The following is a 22,357-nucleotide window of genomic DNA, read 5'->3' as shown; positions in this document are numbered from 1 at the left end:
AATTAAAACATCTTAAAATTCAATTTATCTTCCTAAGATATACTACTATGATGATGAAAATTCATTAACATTTTCACTAATTATTACACAGTTATCCTCATACAACTTATGTGAGCGTGATTGAACACTAACACGTGGACCCTAGCCACCCTTTAGTTATAGAAGACCATAATTAATTTACAGTTGAAAACTCGGTATCTCAAATTTTAAGGTATGGAGATAACTGACTGATTTTTTTGTGCACATGTTTTAAGGATGGAACTTGAAAATGTCTTTGCGATAGCTGGAATTTTGAGATATGAGTTCGAAATACCGAGTTTAACTTTATGCCTGTAATAAACAAAGCAGACATAAACTGAAAGAGTTGTGAAGTGCTATAGTTACTAAACATATGAGCTACGCCATGAGAAAACCAACATACTGCATTTGCGACCAGCATGGATCCAGACCAGCCTGCGCATCCGTGCAGTCTGGTCAGAATCCATGCTGTTCGCTTTCAAGGCCTACTGCAATTAGAGAAACCATTAGTGAACAGCATGGATCCTGACCAGACTGTGTGGATGCGCAGCTGGTCTGGATCCATGCTGGTCGCAAATGCACTATGTTGGTATTCTCTTGGTGCGGCTCATATTTTCTATTGATGTAACAAAGAAGTTCCAATTGTGTTCTTTTCATTTAAAACTGTTCAGATACCTTGTGACAGTAAAAGCATAATGTAAAACCAATATAACACTATTTCCCCTTTGCACAGAAGTATCTCACCGAGTACAGCATTAAATGCTGCACCAAATAAACACTATAATTCTACACTGGGATAGTATTTTATTGGTATAGAATTAAAGTACAAAATATTTTCATATAAAAACAACAACCAAAAACACAAATAAACTAACACCACTACTTTTTGATTACCCAAATAGTCAGAAAATATAATTAAAATAACAGTTTTGTTAATAAATTCAAAATGACCAGTTCCTATTACCATCTGTAGAATTATGTATAATTTCACCAGTATTATAATATATTTTAAAAAAAACAAGAGCTGTCGGAGGACAGCAACGCTCGACTATTCAACAGCCTTGTCAATTGAATGAATACAAAAGTTGAAAAAGGGGCATAATTTTGTAAAATGCAAAGTAGAGGTATTGAACCTCTGTACTGCATGTCATATCATGACAGTGAACAAGTGTGTGAAGTTTCAATCCTTTCCAATTTGTGGATACTGAGATACCAGCTTACATACAAAAACTTAACAAAAAACTGCTAAGTCAAAGGGGCATAATTTTGTAAAAATGCCAAGTAGAGTTATGGGACCTTCACAGTGCATGTTAGATCATGACAGTGAACAAGTGTGTGAAGTTTCAATCCATTCCAATTAGTGGATACTGAGATATCAGTTTACATACAAAAATTTAACCAAAAACTGCTAAGTCGAAAAAGGGGCATAATTTTGAAAAAAAAGAGAGTAGAGTTATGGGACTTGCTTAGTGCATGTCAGAACATGATAGTGAACAAGTATGTGAAGTTTCAATCCATTCCCATTAGTAAGTACTGAGATACCAGCTTACATACAAAACCTTAACCAAAAATTTCTAAGTCGAAAAAGGGGCATAATTTTGTAAAAAAGCAAAATAGAGTTATGGAACCTGTGCAATGTAGATCAGTTCATCACAGTGAATAAGTGTGTGAAGTTTCAATCCATTCCCACAAGTAGTTACTGAGTTACCAGCTTACATACAAAACCTTAACCAAAAATTTCTAAGTCGAAAAAGGGGCATAATTTTGTTAAAAAGCAAAGTAGAGTTATGGAACCTGTGCAATGTAAGTCAGTTTGTCACAGTGAATAAGTGTGTGAAGTTTCAATCCATTCCCACAAGTGGTTACTGAGATACCAGCTTACATACAAAACCTTAACCAAAATCGGGACGCGGACGCGGACGCCGACGCATGGGCGAGTGCAATAGCTCACTATTCTATGAATAGTCGAGCTAAAAATAAAACATAATAACCTGATGAATGACAGATGGAATTTAAGGAAATGGGTATTCTGAAAATACAAATAGTGATCTCAGTTTTGAATAAAACCGTATATCACAGATATCAATTGTATACATGAAATTTGTAAATCAAAATAGTTCTCTTCACTTAAGTATAAAGGTAAGACTTTATAAATATACATATTTAAAACACATGAGACAGGAACTGTTCAAAAAAGGTGTATCTGTTCCTAAATAGATGAACAGTAAATAGTTCAGAGGACAAAATTACAAAAGGCACAAATAAATTTATACCTGGTAGGCAAATATAGAAATTGTTGATATATTCAATTTCTAAAGCAAGAAATATGAAACAAAAAGGCTTAAAATGTTTGTACATGTATGTTAACCCTAGTACAATGATAATGTGAGCATATAACAAAGACATATTGTCTGGAGTTGAATTTAATTAGGAACAATTAATATAAACTAGATGCCCACCGGCAACATGTTGATCACGCCCTTTGACCCCTGTAGCCTTGACCTTTGAGAAAGGAACCTGGGGTTTGCACATGACACTCTGTCTCACTGAGTTAAACATCCATGCTAAATGTAAACAAGGTTCCTCAATGCATGTCAAAGCTATGGGCGGACAAGATCTGACATGACCTTTGACCTCTGATCTTGACCTTTGAGACAGGAAACTGTGGTTTGTACACGACACTCTGTCTCACTGAGGTTAACATTCATGCCAAATATATCCAAGATTGCTCCATGCATGTCAAAGTTATGGTCCCGACAAACAAATCCGGACGGATGCAGGCACATACACCGAACAGCCATCTGGACGACTATGTCTTCACTTCCGCAAGGGGGCTCCACAAAAACTGAAGTTCGCATCTAGAAATAACAAGCTTGAAGGCACCTATATATGATTTTCTAAGAAAATAGTCATTTATAGAAGTCTGATTAGAAATAGCAAGACTGTACTTTGAAAATGTTCTGAAATATTTCTTCATAACATAAAGAAGTGCTTGCAAACAAACTGATTAAATTTCAACCTGAAATTCTAACTGAAAAGGAGGCATATCTCATGAAATATTGCTACTAGAGTTATGTATTATTTTATTTTATGATGCGGGTAATGATGTTGAAAAATAAATTTAAATTTCGGTCAAATCTTTTTGGTAATAACATAGATAAAGTAAAAGAGCACCAAAACCGTAACCTGAAATTCTAACAAGGGCATATTTCATGATATTGGTGTGACAGTTATGTCCCTTGTGTCATAAGATGTGTGATGAAAAACGATAGTTAGTAAAACTCTTTTTTCGCACTGAGTACCCCCTCAGGATAAGGCAACACAGAGCTAAACTACAGCTATCACTGAAGGTGATGAATGCAACCCCACCCCCCATGCACTGACACTGTACATTGCAATTTGACGCACACAAGATTGCATAATTATGTGGACTGTATGTATAGACTCTATGTATATAATATAGTAACAAAAATCAAAGTCCCATAACTGCAGAATATTTCTGTCTGAAAGAACTTAACATGCACCATGCACAAGTAAGGTTGGTACTGATCACTTGTGTAAAGTTTCATTAAATTGTGTGCAATGGTTTTGGAGATTAGGTGTGCACAAGATTGCATATGCAGACTATGTTTATAGTATAATAACAAAAAACAAAGTCCCATAACTCTGCAGAATATGTATCTAAAAGGAAGTAATATGCATCATGCACAACTAGGGTTGGTACTGATCACTTGTGTGAAGTTACATTAAATTATGTGCAAGGGTTCAGGAGATTAGGCGTGCACAAGACTGCATATGCAGACTGTATGTATATAGTATATAAACAAAAAACAAAGTCCCATAACTGTGCAGATTTTTTTTCTGAAAGAATCTAACATGCACCATGCACAACTAGGGTTACTACTGATCGCTTATGTGAAGATTTAGCGCGCACAAAATTGCATATGCAGATTCTATGTATATAGTAAAGTAACAAAAAACAAAGTCCCGTATCTCTGCAAAGTTTTTTTTTCTGAAAGAACATAACATGCACCATGCACAACTACTGTTGTTACTGATAACTTGTTTGAAGTTTCATTAAATTGTGTCAAGGGGATGAGGAGAGATGGTGCGCACAAGACTGTGTCTACAGACGGACAGACAGACAACATGAAACCAGTATACCCCCCCTTACAACTTCGTTGTTCGGGGGTACAATGATAAAATATGATAGAAATCCATGAACCCTCAGTTTAAGTTTCAATCAATTTTGTGCATTTAAAGTATGTTGAATATATTAAAGCTGCACACCTCCAAATTTACACCTAAATCTTAAAATTTCGAAAATGTTTTCGTAAGTTATAGTTAGTAGTTATTAAAAGAGTAAAAAAAACAATGTTTATTAAGAGTTTCCATATTCTAGGAATGTTTTCAATTTACCAACCACTATTTTAGTCAAAAATATGTTTAGAAATATCTCAAATGTGTTAGTCACATGTACATGAAATTTATACCAAGTCTAAGTAATTTAGCTGCACAATATAAAGTATACAATAAAATATCTACTTCCTGTTTTTGAAAAATTGAAACTGTGATGTTCACCTGGAAGCAATTGGATGTAAGGCTTATGGAAATAAGCAGCTCTGTGAAGAAAGACTGAGGTGTATTGCAAAGACATAAAAGCCAGTACAAATGAACACTAGAAATGAGCTTATTAGAGTAGCATTTTGGCTCCAGTCTGAGAAAGGAAAACTCAAAATATTCCTTGAAGATAATTATAAAAAAAAATGTAGAAAATATATATATAATAAAGAATCATGAATATCACAAAAATTCAGTATGATAATGTTGTTAAGGCTAAATGACAGAATGCACATTATAAGTCAAAGCCATCTCTAGTCCTGTGATCATTTTCCTCACTTCTTTACACCAGCTGAAGCAACAGTTGTATCTAAGTGTGGGTATAGTCTAAGAGACAGTATCTGGAAAGGCTTGATGGTGAAGTGTATTTTATCATTCTGTATGCGCAGGTTGCAGTCATTTTCCTGCTTATCTTCTAGTCCACTGACACTGAAAAACAGTACAAAAAATTTGGAATATACTAACAACAGTTACTGTAACTACAGATTGCTTTTAGTAAAAGCACAAGCCTCCCAATAGCCCTTTATTTCAATGGAAAGGTGGACTGGTGTACCCCAACTGGTATATTTGTGACGAATAAGGGGCAATGATTCAAATGTTTGCAGACTTAAGGGGGTACAACCTCAATCTAGGCCATATACTTTTTGAGCTATGAGAATCACAAACAAAAATCCACTATTTTGGCTATTTCAAGAGCCTAACTCTGTAATAAGTGCTAAAATCTCAAGAGGAATGCCAAGTGTGCAAGGTCACATTATGATTAAGACTCATGCAAGGTTTCATGAATTTATATATAATACTTTTTGACCTAGGCACATCATTAGGTGAAAATGTGCATTTTTGACTATTTCAAGGGCCATAACTCTGGAAATAGGGGACGGAGCCAGACAAAAAGTAAGAGGTGCACAAGCTCATATCACGATAAAGACTCATGCAAGGTTTCATCAATTTATATGATATACACTTTGAGCTAGGTAAGTCACTAGATGAAAATGTGCATTTTTGACTATATCAGGGGCCATAACTCTTGAAATAGGGGCTGGAGCCAACGAAAAATATGACGTGTGCTAATTCATATCGTGATAAAGACTTATGCAAGGTTTCATCAATTTATATTGAATACTTTTTGAGCTAGGCATGTCACAAACTTTTTTGATGGATGGATGCATAGACAGACGCAACGACAAGACTAAATCTATCATGGAAGGGGCAGAAAAAAAACTCATCAGTGTATTATTGTCCAAGGTCATAGTTAAGAATGCTCCATACTTGTACTTTTGTTATCTTCTGACATTAATTCCAGGAGAATTTCTCCAAATACCACCATTTTAATGGACACATTCATCATTTTTAGACAAACCAAGATTGGGTTTGAATAATTCATAAAATGATTTATGACCATGTTATTAGGTGTCATATTGGTCTAACAAAATCTGAGGCAATATATTGCCTCACATAGAATTATGAATGAAAACATTTGCAATTAGAGCTCGGACCTTGGAGGACATCAAGTTATTGCAAACTTCCTTTATGATCTTCAGTTGTATGTGATCTTGCCAAAAAAAAATCTCACAAGGGATGGTGAGTGCTTTTTGTAGTATGACTATGCTGTCATTGATTCACTTGCATCTTGCTACTCTACATGTCAATGTTCAAGCTTGGGTCAATTCTTTTATATTAGGAAGCTATCTAGATGGTTTTCAAGTCATCAGTCATTCCACCTACAGGCAAATGCCTGAAATAGTACCTGTAGGGATGAACACGCTAATAGCTGACCTTCATTCTATATAAAATTGAAAAGATGTACAAGATATAACCCATTCCTATTTATTTATTTATTTGTTTTGTTGGGATTAACATCGCACCAACATAATTCTAGGTCATATGATGACTTTCTAGCTTTGACTGTGGAGGAAGACCCCAGGTGCCACTCCGTGCATTATTTCATCACTAGGGGGCATCTAGGTAGAACTAGCGACCTTCCGTAAGCCAGCTGAATGGCTTCCTCACATGAAGAAATCAATGCCCCGATTCTGGCAACATTCATACTAGTACCCATATAATGGCTACAAGACATTATTCTAGGTTTTCTAGATAAATGGAGGTATGCTGTCACTTCTGGTTAATTAAATCTGCAGAACAACCTTAAGTTACAATTCTAGATCTATATAAGGAAACAAATATTTTAGATATGCTTGTCACATGAAAAAATTCTTTTAATTGTATTTTATGCCACTTTTGTTTATCTGTTGTTTTTTTATGATTAAAAGTATTGATCAACTAAACAATTCAAATTCATCTTAAAATTATTTTTGTTACAAAATGGAATAAATGATAGGCTTACCTTATTTTACTAAGGATTTTTGCCACAAAATTTAGAAAGAACATGTTTTAGTACAGAAAATTCATAATAATGTATTACCCTAAAATAATGTTTTACAAGCACCCGCGTATTTTTGACTAAGGTGGAAACTCTTAAAGTGTACTGTTTTATATAAAGCGGTACCGATCTGATGTGAGATCAATGTAACAAAACTGACTGTATTCTACAGAATGCTTAACAAAAATAACATGAATGTGGTTATGATGCAAATTTGAATGGCCAACCACAAAAAGTATCTTTTAACCTTTACAATGCTGGAAACGACTGATTCTGCCTTTGCGACCAGTGTAGATCATGATCTGCACTGTTTGCCATTCAGTCAGTATCATTTTGGTAAGCACTTTTTTTAACAGTTCATGGTACTGTCCAAATTGAAAGACGGACAACTTCATTATAGATATTTAGCAGGGTAAGTGTCTGAGATCTATCCAAATCACACATGATTTAAAAATAATTGAACATATACAAAAAGTCTTGTAAATACATTTTTACTTACAATCATGCAGATTAACACATTTATCAGATGTTTTGGGGTTGTCTTTTTTGGCAGAATGCTTATTACTCTGCAGAGGACACTCAACATCTGTTATCTGAGGTGAGGTAAAATTATCTGGGTGATTAAGTACAGTGACCAGCCTTGAGTTAATTATACAGTGTGCAGCATACAATACATAACCTTGACAGAATAAACACTGTGTTTTTCATCAACCTATTGCCTGACACAATGATAGTGCAATACAGGAAACAAAAATGAGGATTTTTACCCTGATGATTTATGATAATTTCCTATTGGAAACTCGCTGCTCTTTCTTTTATATCAAGAAATACAAATGAGAGCTGTTTATAAGACAGGTGTGCTTCATTATTCAACAACTTCCAAGCCAAATAAGGACCATACAAGGCTTAAATAACAAATTATTTATTACAATTCATTATAAATTAAGGTTTTGTTATGGCAATATAAAAACTTCAACTAAATTTTTTAAGTCTAATCATGGCTATAATAATTATAAAATGAGCTGTGCCATGAGAATACCAACATAGTGGCTTTGCGACCAGCATGGATCCAGACCTACCTGCGCATCCGCGCAGTCTGGTCAGGATCCATGCTGTTCACTAACAGTTTCTCTAATTGCAATAGGCTTTGAAAGTGAACAGCATGGATCCTGACCAGACTGCGCGGATGCGCAGGCTGGTCTGGATCCATGCTGGTCGCAAGCCAATATGTTGGTTTTCTCATGGCGTGGCTCAAATAATTTCAGTCAAGTTTTCTCTAACTTGGGTATGAATGATGTTGGATGTGAGGATTGTAGTATGAAGTTTCAATCCAGTACAATACAAGGGGATCATAGTGGCCCTAAGTTGCTTACCATAAAAAGATAATTTGACCTTTATACATGTATGACTCACTGATTCATCAATGGTAAACAACTGTGTAAGAGTTGAAGACAGAGGTGCTGGGCCATTGGCACTCTCTTAACGAACCACAGCACCATGCAATATCGCTATGTCATGCGAATGACAAGAAGAAAAAGAACAACTGTGTTGAGTATGAAAAAAACAACATAAAACAGGTCAACTGCCCCATTTGAAGAAATTTAACAGAGGACTTTAAAGAATGCTACTGACCAAATTTGATGCAGATCTATCAAGCACTTCATGAGAAAATATCTCACTTCTTCAAGAATGTTTGTCACTTCAAAAGATACAAGACATAAAAACTATGTCACCATTATAGAAGACTATTTTTTGAAATAAAATGCTTCCATTAACATGGTTTCAGACAAAATGTTTCCTTCTCACATAAATTTTGTCACTTTCTGTTATGTAAATGTGAAACACTATAGTTTTGATCATAAATCAAGGTCTGAATTATTCTTTCCTGCATTTCTGGATTGCTTTATGTTTTCCTGAAATATTTCTGGGACAGTAACTTAAACCAGGCTTTAAGGGTCAAGAGGCAAGTTCAAATACAAGGTTTCATAACTCTAGATTTTCCTATTGACAAAATTTTCCTTTTTGCACTTCAAAAATATATACCATACAAAGGCAGTCACTCAGGGAGCCAAATTCATCCTCCACTTGGTACTGTATTGAGCACAGACACTATATAGTGAGAGTGATGTGACTGAGTGTGGTGGGGCAAGAGAAATGTTCCAGAACTGAGAAAAAGAAATCCATTCAACACATGCCTGCCCCACTGAATTAGCCTAGCTCTTCTTGAACAGATGGTCTGTTCCTTTATTGTGCATGGTGTATAGCTTCAATACACACTAAGCTGCCATTCCTGAAAGAACGGGTACTTGCCTCTTACTTAAGTGGGTGAAACTGAATAGCATCTAAAAAATTGCAAGTGCCTATATTGGACCGTTACCGGTCACCGGGCTTTACTGCTTAAATACTGAAAAAGTACGTGAAGGTGAAAATACCAGTAAAACTGATGGATGCTCCCCGAATATGATTATTGCTTTTTAAAAGCATAAAATTAATGCAGAATTAATCGGCTTTTCCTATGATCTGGCCTACTGACCTGGTTTTTGACCCCACATAACCCAGTTTCAGAACTGACCTAGAGATCATCAAGACAAACATTCTGACCAAGTTTCATAAAGATTAGTTCAAAATTGTGGCTTCTAGAGTGTTCACAAGCTTTTCCTTTGATTTGACCTAGTGACCTAGTTTTTGACCCCACACGACCCAGTTTCAAACTTAACCTAGAGATCATAAAGGCAAACATTCTAAGTTTCATGAAGATTGAGTCAAAACTGTGGCCTCTAGAGTGTTCACAAGCTTTTCCTTTGATTTGACCTGGTGACCTAGTTTTTGACCCCACATAACCCAGATCTGAACTTGACCTAGAGAATACCAAGACAAACATTCCGACCGAGTTTCATAAAGATTGGGTCACAACTGTGGCCTCTATAGACTGTTCACAAGCTTTTCCTTTGATTTGACCTAGTGACCTAGTTTTTGACCCAACATAACCCAGTTTCGAACTTGACCTAGAGGTCATCAAGACAAACACTCTGACCAAGTTTCATATAGATTGGATCACAACTGTGGCCTCTAGTGTGTTCACAAGGCAAATGTTGACACACGACGGATGACACACGACAGACAATGACCGGTCACAATACCTCACCTTGAGCACTGTGTGCTCAGGTGAGCTAAAAAGAAGGACAATTCAAATATCATTCAAAACAGAGTTATGGTTTTTGCACTCAACACTTGGTCATATTGTGAGCTATCATTATACCGAGTTCTATCCAATTCCTGAAAGTTCTGTCCCAGTTTTTATCCAAAAATGTTTTGGGATGAGATGCATGGGACAAAGTGATTCCAGAATAATAACCATTATTGGACTTCAGTTTAACTTAACTGCTCCATTATAAGCAATAGATCCACAAACAATTTTAGGGGAGACAATTGTAACAATTATACAAGAGCCGTGCCATGAGAAAACCAACATAGTGGGTTTGCGACCAGCATGGATCCAGACCAGCCTGCGCATCCGCGCAGTCTGGTCAGGCTCCATACTGTTTGCCTTTAAAGCCTGTTGGAATTGGAGAAACTGTTAGCGAACAGCATGGATCCTGACCAGACTGCGCGGATGCGCAGGCTGGTCTGGATCCATGCTGGTCGCATACCCACTATGTTGGTTTTCCCATGGCATGGCTCACAATAAGAATTTTAGTGACTGTATGGTCCCTTATTGACTCAAATGAGAGCAAACTGTACAGGGTGAGTCATCCAATAAAGAAACTGGAAAGAAAAAATATTAGTTTACACCAGGCAATGAACTTTTTGTATAAATCTACAGTTATTTCCAGTGCCAGAAAAAAAGGACAGGTCCCATTCTGGTGATTGATGACAATTCCTTATTGGATAATCCTCCAGAATCAATTGCTTATGTAATACTTGGAAATAAAAGAGCAGTGAACTGATACAATTTAACAATATGATGACTCTTACAAAACCTCCTGAAAATCTTTGAAGGAAAACAATACTCTGGTACTCATGTTTTAAGTGTATTAGCAAAAACTCTTTAGCCCATTGTAAAAGGAGTGAGGTATTGACTTGAAAAATAAACAGTTCAACAGAAAGCTGTCAAAAGTTGTTCCGTGAGCTAATGATAAAGAACAGTTTTCTGTCCACACTTTCTCCTATTTTCAACTTTTTGGCAATGCCTTAATGTATTTTTGCCCAATGCCAGATTCGATTTAGGAGTGGAATTACTTAAACAAACCTGTGATTAGTTCATACAAAAATGCTACAGACCAACTTTAGATCCATCATAAGGTCCTTAGAAGGAACTGTTTAAAGAAAACAGCTGCTCTGAGTCAACGAAAAGTCTAATTTCAAAACTAATCGAGTTTGTTTGTTTTGTGGGGCTTAACATCGCACCAACACAATTATAGGTCATAATATTATATATTATGGCGCCTTTCCAGCTTTGATGATGGATGAGGACCACAGGTGCCCCCTCTGTGCATTATTTCATCACCCGTAGGTTCCTGGGTAGAACCACAAACCTTCCATAAGCCAGTTGGATTGCTTCCTTACATAAAGAATTCAACATCCTAAGTGAGTTGGAACCCACATTGGTGAGGGGCAAGTGATTTGAAGTCAGTGACCTTAATGATTCAGCCACAGGGGCCCTCAAAACTCATCTCGAGTCTTTGGTAGAAAATACTTACACAGTCACACTCTGGAATGGTATAGTAGTAGACAGGTAGGTACTGCAAGCTCCTCCAAATGATTCATACAGCCTCAGGATTAGTGAACCTCTGTCTCCATCCTCACTCTGAAATATAAAATCAGAAAGTCCTCACAGTGATTCGTACAGCCTCAGGATTAGTGAACCTCTGTCTCCATCCTCACTCTGAAATATATAATCAGAAATCCTTACAGTGATTCATACAGTCTCAGGATTAGTGAACCTCTGTCTCCATCCTCACTCTGAAATATAAAATCAGAAAGTCCTCACAGTGATTCATACAGCCTCAGGATTAGTGAACCTCTGTCTCCATCCTCACTCTGAAATATATAATCAGAAATCCTTACAGTGATTCATACAGTCTCAGGATTAGTGAACCTCTGTCTCCACCCTCACTCTGAAATATAAAATCAGAAATTCCTAACAGTGATTCATACAGTCTCAGGATTAGTGAACCTCTGTCTCCATCCTCACTCTGAAATATAAAATTAGAAATCCTTACAGTGATTCATACAGTCTCAGGTTAAGTGAACCTCAGTTGTCTCAGGATTAGTGAACCTCTGTCTCCATCCTCACTCTGAAATATAAAATCAGACATTTCTCAGTGATTCATACAGTCTCAGGATTAGTGAACCTCTGTCTCCATCCTCACTCTGAACTACAAAATTAGAAAGTCCTCACAGTGATTCATACAGTCTCAGGATTAGTGAACCTCTGTCTCCATCCTCACTCTGAAATATAAAATCAGAAATTTCTTACAGTGATTCATACAGTCTCAGGATTAGAAAAAAAATTTGTCTCCATCTTCACTCTGAAATATGAAATCAGAAATTTCTTACAGTGATTCATACAGTCTCAGGTTTAGTGAACCTCTGTCTCCATCCTCACTCTGAAATATAAAATCAGAAATTCCTCACAGTGATTCATACAGTCTCAGGATTAGTGAACCTCTGTCTCCATCCTCACTCTGAAATATAAAATCAGAAATTCCTCTCAGTGATTCATACAGTCTCAGGATTAGTGAACCTCTGTCTCCATCCTCACTCTGAAATATAAAATCAGAAATTCCTAACAGTGATTCATACAGTCTCAGGATTAGTGAACCTCTGTCTCCATCCTCACTCTGAAATATAAAATCAGAAATTCCTTACAGTGATTCATACAGTCTCAGGATTAGTGAACCTCTGTCTCCATCCTCACTCTGAAATATAAAATCAGAAATTCTTCACAGTGATTCATACAGTCTCAGGATTAGTGAACCTCTGTCTCCATCCTCACTCAGAAATATAAAATCAGAAAATCCTCACAGTGATTCATAGTCTAAAGATTAGTGAACCTCTGTCTCCATCCTCACTCTGAAATATAAAATCAGAAAATCCTCACAGTGATTCATAGTCTAAAGATTAGTGAACCTCTGTCTCCATCCTCACTCAGAAATATAAAATCAGAAAATCCTCACAGTGATTCATAGTCTAAAGATTAGTGAACCTCTGTCTCCATCCTCACTCTGAAATATAAAATCAGAAAATCCTCACAGTGATTCATAGTCTAAAGATTAGTGAACCTCTGTCTCCATCCACACTCAGAAATATAAAATCAGAAAATCCTCACAGCGATTCATAGTCTAAAGATTAGTGAACCAACATCTCTAACATCAATCTGAAATATAATAAGAGCTGTAGGAGGACAGCATGCTTGACTATTCAACACTCTTGTCACTAAAGAAACTGAATGAACTCTTGAGTCAACAAGAGTGCCAGAATGTCACAATATACGCCCGTCACAGCAAATTTCTTTACATTAGCACCTGTATTTGCAAATGGAATTTTAATTTTCTAGTTGTTTACAATGTTGTTTTTTTTTTTTTTAGAAATTATTGTAATTCTTTTATTTTTCTAAGTCCACAAAAAAAAAATCATTACCAGGTCAAGATACCTTAAAATACACCCAAAATTTGAAAGTAACATCAATGTTGTACCACAGAAAAGTGGTCTTGGTTTTTCCCTACGGTCAATTATAAAAAAATTACAATGTAAGTTATTTATAGTAACAACTAAGGGAAGTTAATCTTTAAAGTAAAAAAAAAAAAAAAAAAACCCCCCCCCCCCCCCACAAAAAATTCTAAGTCCACACAAAAATCCTTACCAGTTAGAGATAGCTCAAAATACACCTCAGAATTGGATGTAACATGCATGCTGTACTACAGAAAAGTGGTCTCGATTTTTCCCTACGACTTGTAATGAAAAAGTTAGAATATAAGCTATTTATAGTAACAGCAAAGGGAAGTAATTCAAAAGAAGGGACCAGTGCATGACACTCCGTCTCAAGATGGTGTACAATTGTGCCAAGTTACATCAAAATCCCTCCATGCATGAAGTAGAAATGCACCGGACAAGTCATTCTTGTATCTGACCTTTGGCCTGTAAGTGTGACCTTGACCTTAGACCTAGGGACCTGGTTCCTGCGCATGACACTCCGTCTCATGATGGTGAACAACTGTGCCAAATTGTATCAAAATCCCTCAATGCATGAAGAAGAAATGCTCCGGACAAAGTTTTCATTCTTGTATCTTTGACCTCTAAGTGTGACCTTGACCTTACCCCTAGGGACCTGGTTCTTGCGCACGACACTCCTTCTCAAGATGGTGAACAATTGTGCCAAGCTACATCAAAGTCCATTCATGCATGAAGAAGATATGCTCCGGACAAAGTTTTCATTATTGTATCCTTTGACCTCTAAGTGTGACCTTGGCCTTAGACCTAGGGACCTGGTTCTTGCGCATGACACTCCCTCTCATTATGGTGAACAACTGTGCCAAGCTACATCAAAATCATTCCATGCATGAAGAAGATATGCTCCGGACAAAGTCATTCTTGAATTTTTCATTCTTGTATCCTTTGACCTCTAAGTGTGACCTTGACCTTAGACCTAGGGACCTGGTTTTTGCGCATGACACTCCGTCTCATGATGATGAACAATTGTGCCAACTTTCATCAAAATCCCTCCATGCATGAAGAAGATATGCTCCGGACAAAGTCATTCTTGAATTTGACCTTTGACCTCTAAGTGTGACCTTGACCTTAGACCTAGGGACTGGTTTTTGCGCATGACACTCCGTCTCATGATGGTGAACAACTGTGCCAAGTTTCTTCAAAATCCCTCCATGCATGTAGAAGATATGCTCCGGACAAGGTCTGTGGACGCCGCCCGCCGCCCAACCGCCCATCCGCCCACCAGGGGCGTTCCCATAATACGTCCCGTTTTTCAAACGGGCGTATAAAAAAGGGGCATGATTTTGTAAACAAGAGGGCCATGATGGCCCTATATCCCTCACCTGTTATCATTGCACTTGAGGATAAGAAGGTCCTCAGAAAAAATATCTAAGTCCAAAGGACAGTAATAACAAAGGGAAGAAATTTAACCAAAACAAAAAAATAATTCTTACAAGGTATAGATATGTCAAAATACACCTAAAAATTGGAGGTACCATCCATGTTGTACAGAAAAGTGGTCTCAGTTACTAAATAAGCTATTTATAGTAACGTAAAAGGGAAGTAATTTAAAAAAAAATTATTGTAAGTGAACAAAAGAAGGATCTGCCAAATAAATCTGTTGACATAAATGAAATTTCAGATCAGTATCTTCATTAGTTACTGAGATATACCCATTTTAATTTGAAATAAAGGGAGGTAATTTGACATAAAATCAGTCCATAGTTACCTACCCTGATTGACTCAGTCCAACTAATGACAATAATGAAATTTCAAATAAGTCCTATAAGTACTGACTGATATAAATCCATTTTGATTACAATCAGGGGAGGTAATCAGATACAAAATAACTCTGAACCTACGCTTGGATCTGATTTGTCATGGAATCCAAGAATTATTGTTATTGAAGTTATTTTGGAAGTTTGTATCAAATAAAACCATAAATGAAGTCTCTATATGGCTGCAAAAGCCAAAATAGCCAATTTTGGACCTTTAAGGGGCCATAACTCTGGAACCCATGAAGAAATCTGGCCAGTTCAAAAAAGGAACCAAGACCTTGTGGTGATACAAGTTGTGTGCAAGTCTGGTTAAAATCGAATTATAAATGAAGCTGCTATTGTGCAGACATGGTCAAAATAGCTAATTTTGGCCCTTTCAGGGGCCATAACTCTGGAACCCATTATGGGATCTGGCCAGTTCAAGAAAGGAACCAAGATCTTATAGTGAAACAAGTTGTGTGCAAGTTTGGTTAAAATAAAATCATAAATGAAACCACTATCGTGCAGACAAGATATTGTTGACGAACGGACGGATGCACGCACGCACTGACGACGGACGAAGGGTGATCACAAAAGCTCAGCTTGTCACTATGTGACAGGTGAGCTAAAAAAAATCAGAGTTATTGAACTTGTGCATTTCAAGTCAGTTCATCACAATGAGTAAGTGTGTGAAGTTTAAATCCATTTCCATTCGTGAGGTACCAGCTTACATGCAAAAACTTATCCAAATTGAAACGCTGGCGCTGACAAATTGGCCGGTGCAATAACTACCTATTGTTCAGATAGTTAAGTAGATTTATGAACTCTGTGCACTGCATTTTAGATCATCACACTGAACAAGTGTGTGAAGTTTCCATCCATTCCTGTTAGTATAAGTGCTGTGACCCAAGCTTACATACAAAATCTTAACAAAAACTTGCAAAGTTGAAAAAGGGGCATCATTTTGCAAAAAAAAAAGTACAATGGAGTTATGGAACCTGTGCACTGCAAGTCAGTTCATCACAATGAAAAAGTGTGAAGTTTCAATCTATCCTAAGACACAAGCTGACATACAAAAACATAACCAAATCTGCATGCATATTCTTTCCCCAGCCTCACTCTGAAATACAAAATCAGAAGTTCTTCATACTCATTCATACCACAGGTGGAAGTAACGTATCTAGGATACAGTATGGGTCCATGAGCATTTATTACAATGAAAATGTTTTCTGAGAACAAAATGCCAACAAGAGTGCCAGAATGTCACAATATACGCCTGTCACAGCAAATTTCTTTACACTAGCACCTGTATTTGCAAATGGAATTTTAATTTTGTAGTTGTTTACAATGTTTTTTTTTTAGAAATTATTGTAATTCTTTTATTTTTCTAAGTCCACAAAAAAAAATTACCAGGTAGAGATTCCTTTAAAATACACCCAAAATTTGAAAGTAACATCAATGTTGTACCACAGAAAAGTGGTCTTGGTATTTCCCTACGGTCAATTATAAAAAAGTTACAATGTAAGTTATTTATAGTAACAACTAAGGGTAGTTAATCTTTAAAGAACAAAAAAAAAAATTAAAAAATTGCAAGACCGTATAAAAATCCTTACCAGGTAGAGATAGCTCAAAATACACCTCAGAATTGGATGTAACATGCATGTTGTACTACAGAAAAGTGGTCTCGATTTTTCCCTACGACTAGTAATGAAAAAGTTACAATATAAGCTATTTATAGTAACAACAAAGGGAAGTAATTCAAAAGAAGGGACCAGTGATGACACTCCGTCTCATGATGGTGTACAATTGTGCCAAGTTATATCAAAATCCCTCCATGCATGAAGAAGAAATGCTCCGGACAAAGTCATTCTTGTATTTGACCTTTGGCCTCTAAGTGTGACCTTGACCTTAGACCTAGGGACCTGGTTCTTGCGCATTACACTCCGTCTCATGCTTGTGAACATTTGTGCCAACCTACAACAAAGTCCTTTCATGCATGAAGAAGATATGCTCTGGACAAAGTTTTCATTCTTGTATCCTTTGACCTCTAAGTGTGACCTTGACCTTTGACCTAGGGACCTGGTTCTTACACAGGACACTCTGTCTCATGATGGTGAACAATTGTGCCAAGCTACATCAAAGTCCTTTCATGCCTGAAGAAGATATGCTCCGGACAAAGTTTTCATTCTTGTATCCCTTGACCTCTAAGTGTGACCTTGACTATAGACCTAGGGACCTGGTTCTTGTGCATGACACCCCTTCTCATGATGGTGAACAATTGTGCCAAGCTACATCAAAATCCTTCCATGCATGAAGAAGATATGCTCCGGACAAAGTCATTCTTGAAATTTTCATTCTTGTATCCTTTGACCTCTAAGTGTGACCTTGACCTTAGACCCAGGGACCTGGTTCTTGTGCATGACACTCCATCTCATAATGATGAACAATTGTGCCAACTTTCATCAAAATCCCTCCATGCATGAAGAAAATATGCTCCGGACAAAGTCGTTCTTGAATTTGACCTTTGACCTCTAAGTGTGACCTTAGACCTTAGACCTAGGGACCTGGTTCTTGTGCATGACACTCCGTCTCATGATGGTGAACAACTGTGCCAAGTTTCATCAAAATCCCTCCATGCATGTAGAAGATATGCTCCGAACAAAGTCTGTGGACACTGCCCACCTGCCCGTCCGCCCGCCAGGGGCGTTCCCATAATACGTCCTGTTTTTCAAACGGGCATTTAAAAATGCTGTTACTTCTGTAATCTTAAGTATGATATCATTACTTACTTCAGAGGCGTAGGACGATTTGAGCATTGGGGCGGCGGAGGGAACAGGTTTGGTAAGGGATATCCCTCTCTTATCAACGGGGTCCGGGGTGGCCCCTGGAAAATTTTGCATATAGCTAGAGTAAATGGGGCAATCTGGCGACTTCTTGGACTGCTCAGTAGCTGTTGAACATACTTTACGAGTTTTCACTCCTATTTAAAGTTTACTGTGTTTAAACACTGTTATGGTGGTACGATGTTAGATATGGACAACGTCTTGCCAGGATAAAACCAGTAATGTCTGAGTTGGGGATCGAGCACAAGACACTGACTTAAAGGTGTAATTCAATGCTTATGGCATTTTAGTCATTATAATTTGTTCAGCAGTAAGCAATTTAATACAAATAACTTTCATTAATTAATGTGTTGCCTATAATCCGAGTCTACGGGGCATGAAAATACGGCGACCTTGGTCGTTGCGGATTAACGATTTTGTAAAATACCCTTCCACCAAGGTGATACAGCAATATATGTCAGCGATATGACAAGATTCTGTGTACCTATCAGTCGCCGATGCACTTCTTAATAAATTGACAATTGGCAAGGGAAGACCGCTGTATTTATTCTCAATTATATTTTCTAGCTTTTTCAAAAAATCACAAGTTCGGCATTTTGCCGTTTCTCGAAATATTGGGGCGGCTTCCATGATAATGTTTATACTACAGTAACTGTTGTGTCTCTTCTGTCCAGAAAATTACCAAAGAAAAAAACTTCTTCCTGTTCACAGTGTCTTAGCTGCATGGTGCTCTATTTGTTTACTGCTGTAGTTACTTGAATTAAGGCTCACACTGATGAAAATAATTATCAACATATCACAGAGATCACTGGGTATGACTCTTAGAGAGTTTTAGGCAGCAGTAATTCTTTAAATAACCAGTTTTATGAAAGTAAACCAACTGAATGAGTTCTAGGTTGTATTAATACATAAAAGCACCTGTGTTGTAAACACAAGAAGACTTAGTGAGTTCCAATCAGTATTAATTAATTATTCAAGGACCTGTGTTCTAAACACAAAAAAAAAGACTTAGTGAGTTCCAAGCAGTATTAATTAATTAAAACACCTGTGTTGTAAACACAAAAAGACTTAATGAGTTCCAGGCAGTGCTAATTAATTAAAACACCTGTGTTGTAAACACAGAAAGACTTAGTGAGTTCCAGGCAGTGTTTATTAATTAAAGCACCTGTGTTGTAAATACAAAGTAACTTTGTAGTTCCAGGCAGTATTAATACATTAAAACACCTGTGTTGTAGATGAAAAACACATCATACCAATAATCAAAACAGCTGAAAGCCAATATTCTCATCACCTACAACCAGACATATACACTTTTTTTTTTGCTACACATACTATATAGCTAAGTGACTTTCTCTTCAGTACTTTCTTGTAGCTACTAGCATATAAAATTACACATTCCTTCATAAATGTAGTTCATTATGACACCATTTACAGATAAGAGTCATCGCTCAACTGCTGAAGCAAGTAAAGTTTTAACAGAATCGGTAAGAACACATAAAACTCCCAAGGTGAAGGCAAAAATATCTATTCTGGTACAATAAGATTTTAGTACTGAAAACAAGCCTAGCTGTCTTGAAAATGGAACTGTGTCAGTGTCCAATAACACATACTGCTTGTTAAAGCAGATAATAAATTTCAGAAGCTAAGGGAATAAATAGTATGCAGTAAATTTATTGGGAAGTGAAACTACACTCCTTGTTTACCACAGACTTAAATTGCATCCCAGTATAGTTTATTCATGTCTTTTTTGTAGTGTATTGCTGCGAACACTGGAAAAGCAAAATTAACATCTCTTCAAAATAGATTCCCTGTCTTCACAAGTTTTTTTCACAGCTGTAATTATGGGCTATTCACAGTAGCCTTCACAGTTCAGCAACTGAATCACGGTTCTAAATATTGTAAAGTTAAACACAGATATTTTGAGACAACATGGAGACAAACCATATTTAAGTAAGATGGAACTTCAGGATGGCCATCCCATGTGACCTTACACACTCGATTCAGTAAAATTTATGCTTAAGATTTCCTTATTACTGGAAAGATTTTTTAAAAAAGCTTTGAAAAAGAGAAACAATGAATGCTTTTCTGTCTAAAATGTGTCTGCCGGACATTCTTGATACTTTTCACATGACCTTACGTGACATTCACATGAGGAAAGTCACTCGACTTTTTTGCTTGTAATTCCCTTATTACATGAAAGATTTAAAAAAAAAGTGTTGAAGACCAATAACAATGCATTTCAAAATAATCTTATTAGCTTCGAGAAAAGTTAAGATGACAAGTTTTACATGCAATTAGTATAATGAGACATTTAAAATGGAGATTGTGATTCCTTTTAATTGACAAAAACAAATAGCTTAAATATTCACTAGACAATGTTTCTTTAACTGGATAATATTCTTTAATTAACAAAAAATACACAGGGCTGAAATTTACCACTAAAATTCCTTTTAAACTGACAATGATGTTCTTTTAATAAGCAAAAACTGCAGCTCTAGGAAATATAACAATACAAGAAGGCAACATTAAAGTATCAATCATGTCAGAGTACCATTAGCTGTGCAAACCAATTTTGTCTGTAATGCCACAATTTATCAGATATGATATAATAAGTCACTTCTACAATGTCAAAGTTGTGACATTCAAAGCTTTTTCAGTTAGAGAAAAACTATTTGAGTATTTCATATCAAAAGTTGGTATTTCCTAAAAGAATTGAGTTGTTTCTAAAGCTCTTTTTTATAATTTTATATCTGCACTCTGCCTATTGAGCTATGCCAGCAGAACATGCTGACAGTCATTTAGCACCACAAAAGTTAAGAGAAATGTCTTTTGTAGCATAATTTCATACCAAGATAAATGAATTGTTAATTCAACTCAAATAAAAGCCAATCCACCCACTCAACAGGAAGAGTGCAGATCTACTTATCACATGGAGCGTGAATTCAATCCCTTGGTGAAGCGTATGTTATCTGTGATGACTGATAAAAGACACTGTATCTTAAATCATTTGTCCTCCTCTGATTCATGTACAGAAGTTAGCAGTTACTTACGGAGAATACCTTAGTACTGTTACAGAATCCAGGTACACTGGTTAGGTTAACAGCTAGCCATTATATGACTGATATACTATTGAAAAATAGCCCTAATCCAATGACAAACAAACAAAATAACAAGACCTGACAAACACAATTTCAAGCTTGAAACAAGCATGTCGAAATCAAATCAAAGTTTTTACTTGCTGACCAACTTTGTTTGACTGGATCTCTACATCTAAAATTGCATTCCAAGAAAAAGCCATCTTGATCTTATCTTCAGGCAGTATAGAGGATGATGTTACTGCAAGCAAATAACTATACAGTTCTTGTATATTATTTTTTGTTTTACTGAATTTAACACTTTTGTTCGTTTTGGGTTTAGCACCACTTTTCAACAGTATTCCAGTTATGAAATGGCTTGCAGTAAACCTAACCTGTGTTCCTGGATTCTGTACCAGTACAAACCTGTTCTCCAAATGCCAACTTCCCCACTTGAATCAGCTGTGGAGGAAGAATGATTTCAGACATAATGTATTTTATAGAATTTACACGGTGAACATACATCTCGCCCGGGGATCAAATTCACAACCCTGCGATCTGTTGATCTGTGCTCTCCCTATTGAGCCGGGTGGGAGGGCTGAATTTAACACTATTTCAAGAAGAATATCAGGTGTGTAACAGCAGACAATTAAATTGTCTAGTGGCATCATTCTGCTTCTCGACTAGAACTTTTTTTCCCTCCTCCAAAGTAAATAACAACTTCTCCTCATTCAGAAGTGGAGGAGAAATGTCCTCAAAAGTGAGTCTTCTTTCAAAATGCAAAAAGAGAAAGGTGCTTCAGTCTTGGATCAATCTCACCCTTTCTTGCTCACTGTCCTCAGCTTATGGTTCAAAAAAGAGTTTTCTCGAGTAATGTAAAACACTATTTAAATTAAAGGTATTTAGATACCAGTTCTTATACTAGAGAAATCATACTTAACTATTTCTAATCAA

General features: G+C 36.5%; 1 protein-coding gene across 3 annotated transcripts in view; it reads right to left on the bottom strand.

Moving 5' to 3' along the window:
- Window positions 1–802: 802 nt before the first annotated feature.
- Window positions 803–22,357, bottom strand: part of LOC123552164 (alpha-mannosidase 2C1-like) — a 107,204-nt gene continuing 85,649 nt past the window's right edge. For 2 of the 3 annotated variants that reach the window (XM_053541703.1, XM_053541702.1), the window contains exons 29-30: window positions 11,719–11,825; window positions 803–5,067 (exon numbers count right to left, since the gene is read on the bottom strand). In XM_053541703.1, the coding sequence (XP_053397678.1) occupies window positions 4,914–5,067; window positions 11,719–11,825 (261 nt within the window). In that variant the 3' untranslated portion in view covers window positions 803–4,913. Of the gene's footprint in view, window positions 5,068–11,718; window positions 11,826–13,188; window positions 13,246–22,357 lie in introns of those variants that run through there. The other variant, XM_053541704.1, reaches the window with a different exon arrangement.

Source organism: Mercenaria mercenaria, chromosome 4, assembly GCF_021730395.1.
Source record: "Mercenaria mercenaria strain notata chromosome 4, MADL_Memer_1, whole genome shotgun sequence".
NCBI classification, from domain to species: Eukaryota; Metazoa; Mollusca; class Bivalvia; order Venerida; family Veneridae; genus Mercenaria; species Mercenaria mercenaria.
The sequence above is the reverse complement of the archived record's forward strand: the minus strand, read 5'-3'. Positions and strand labels throughout refer to the sequence as shown.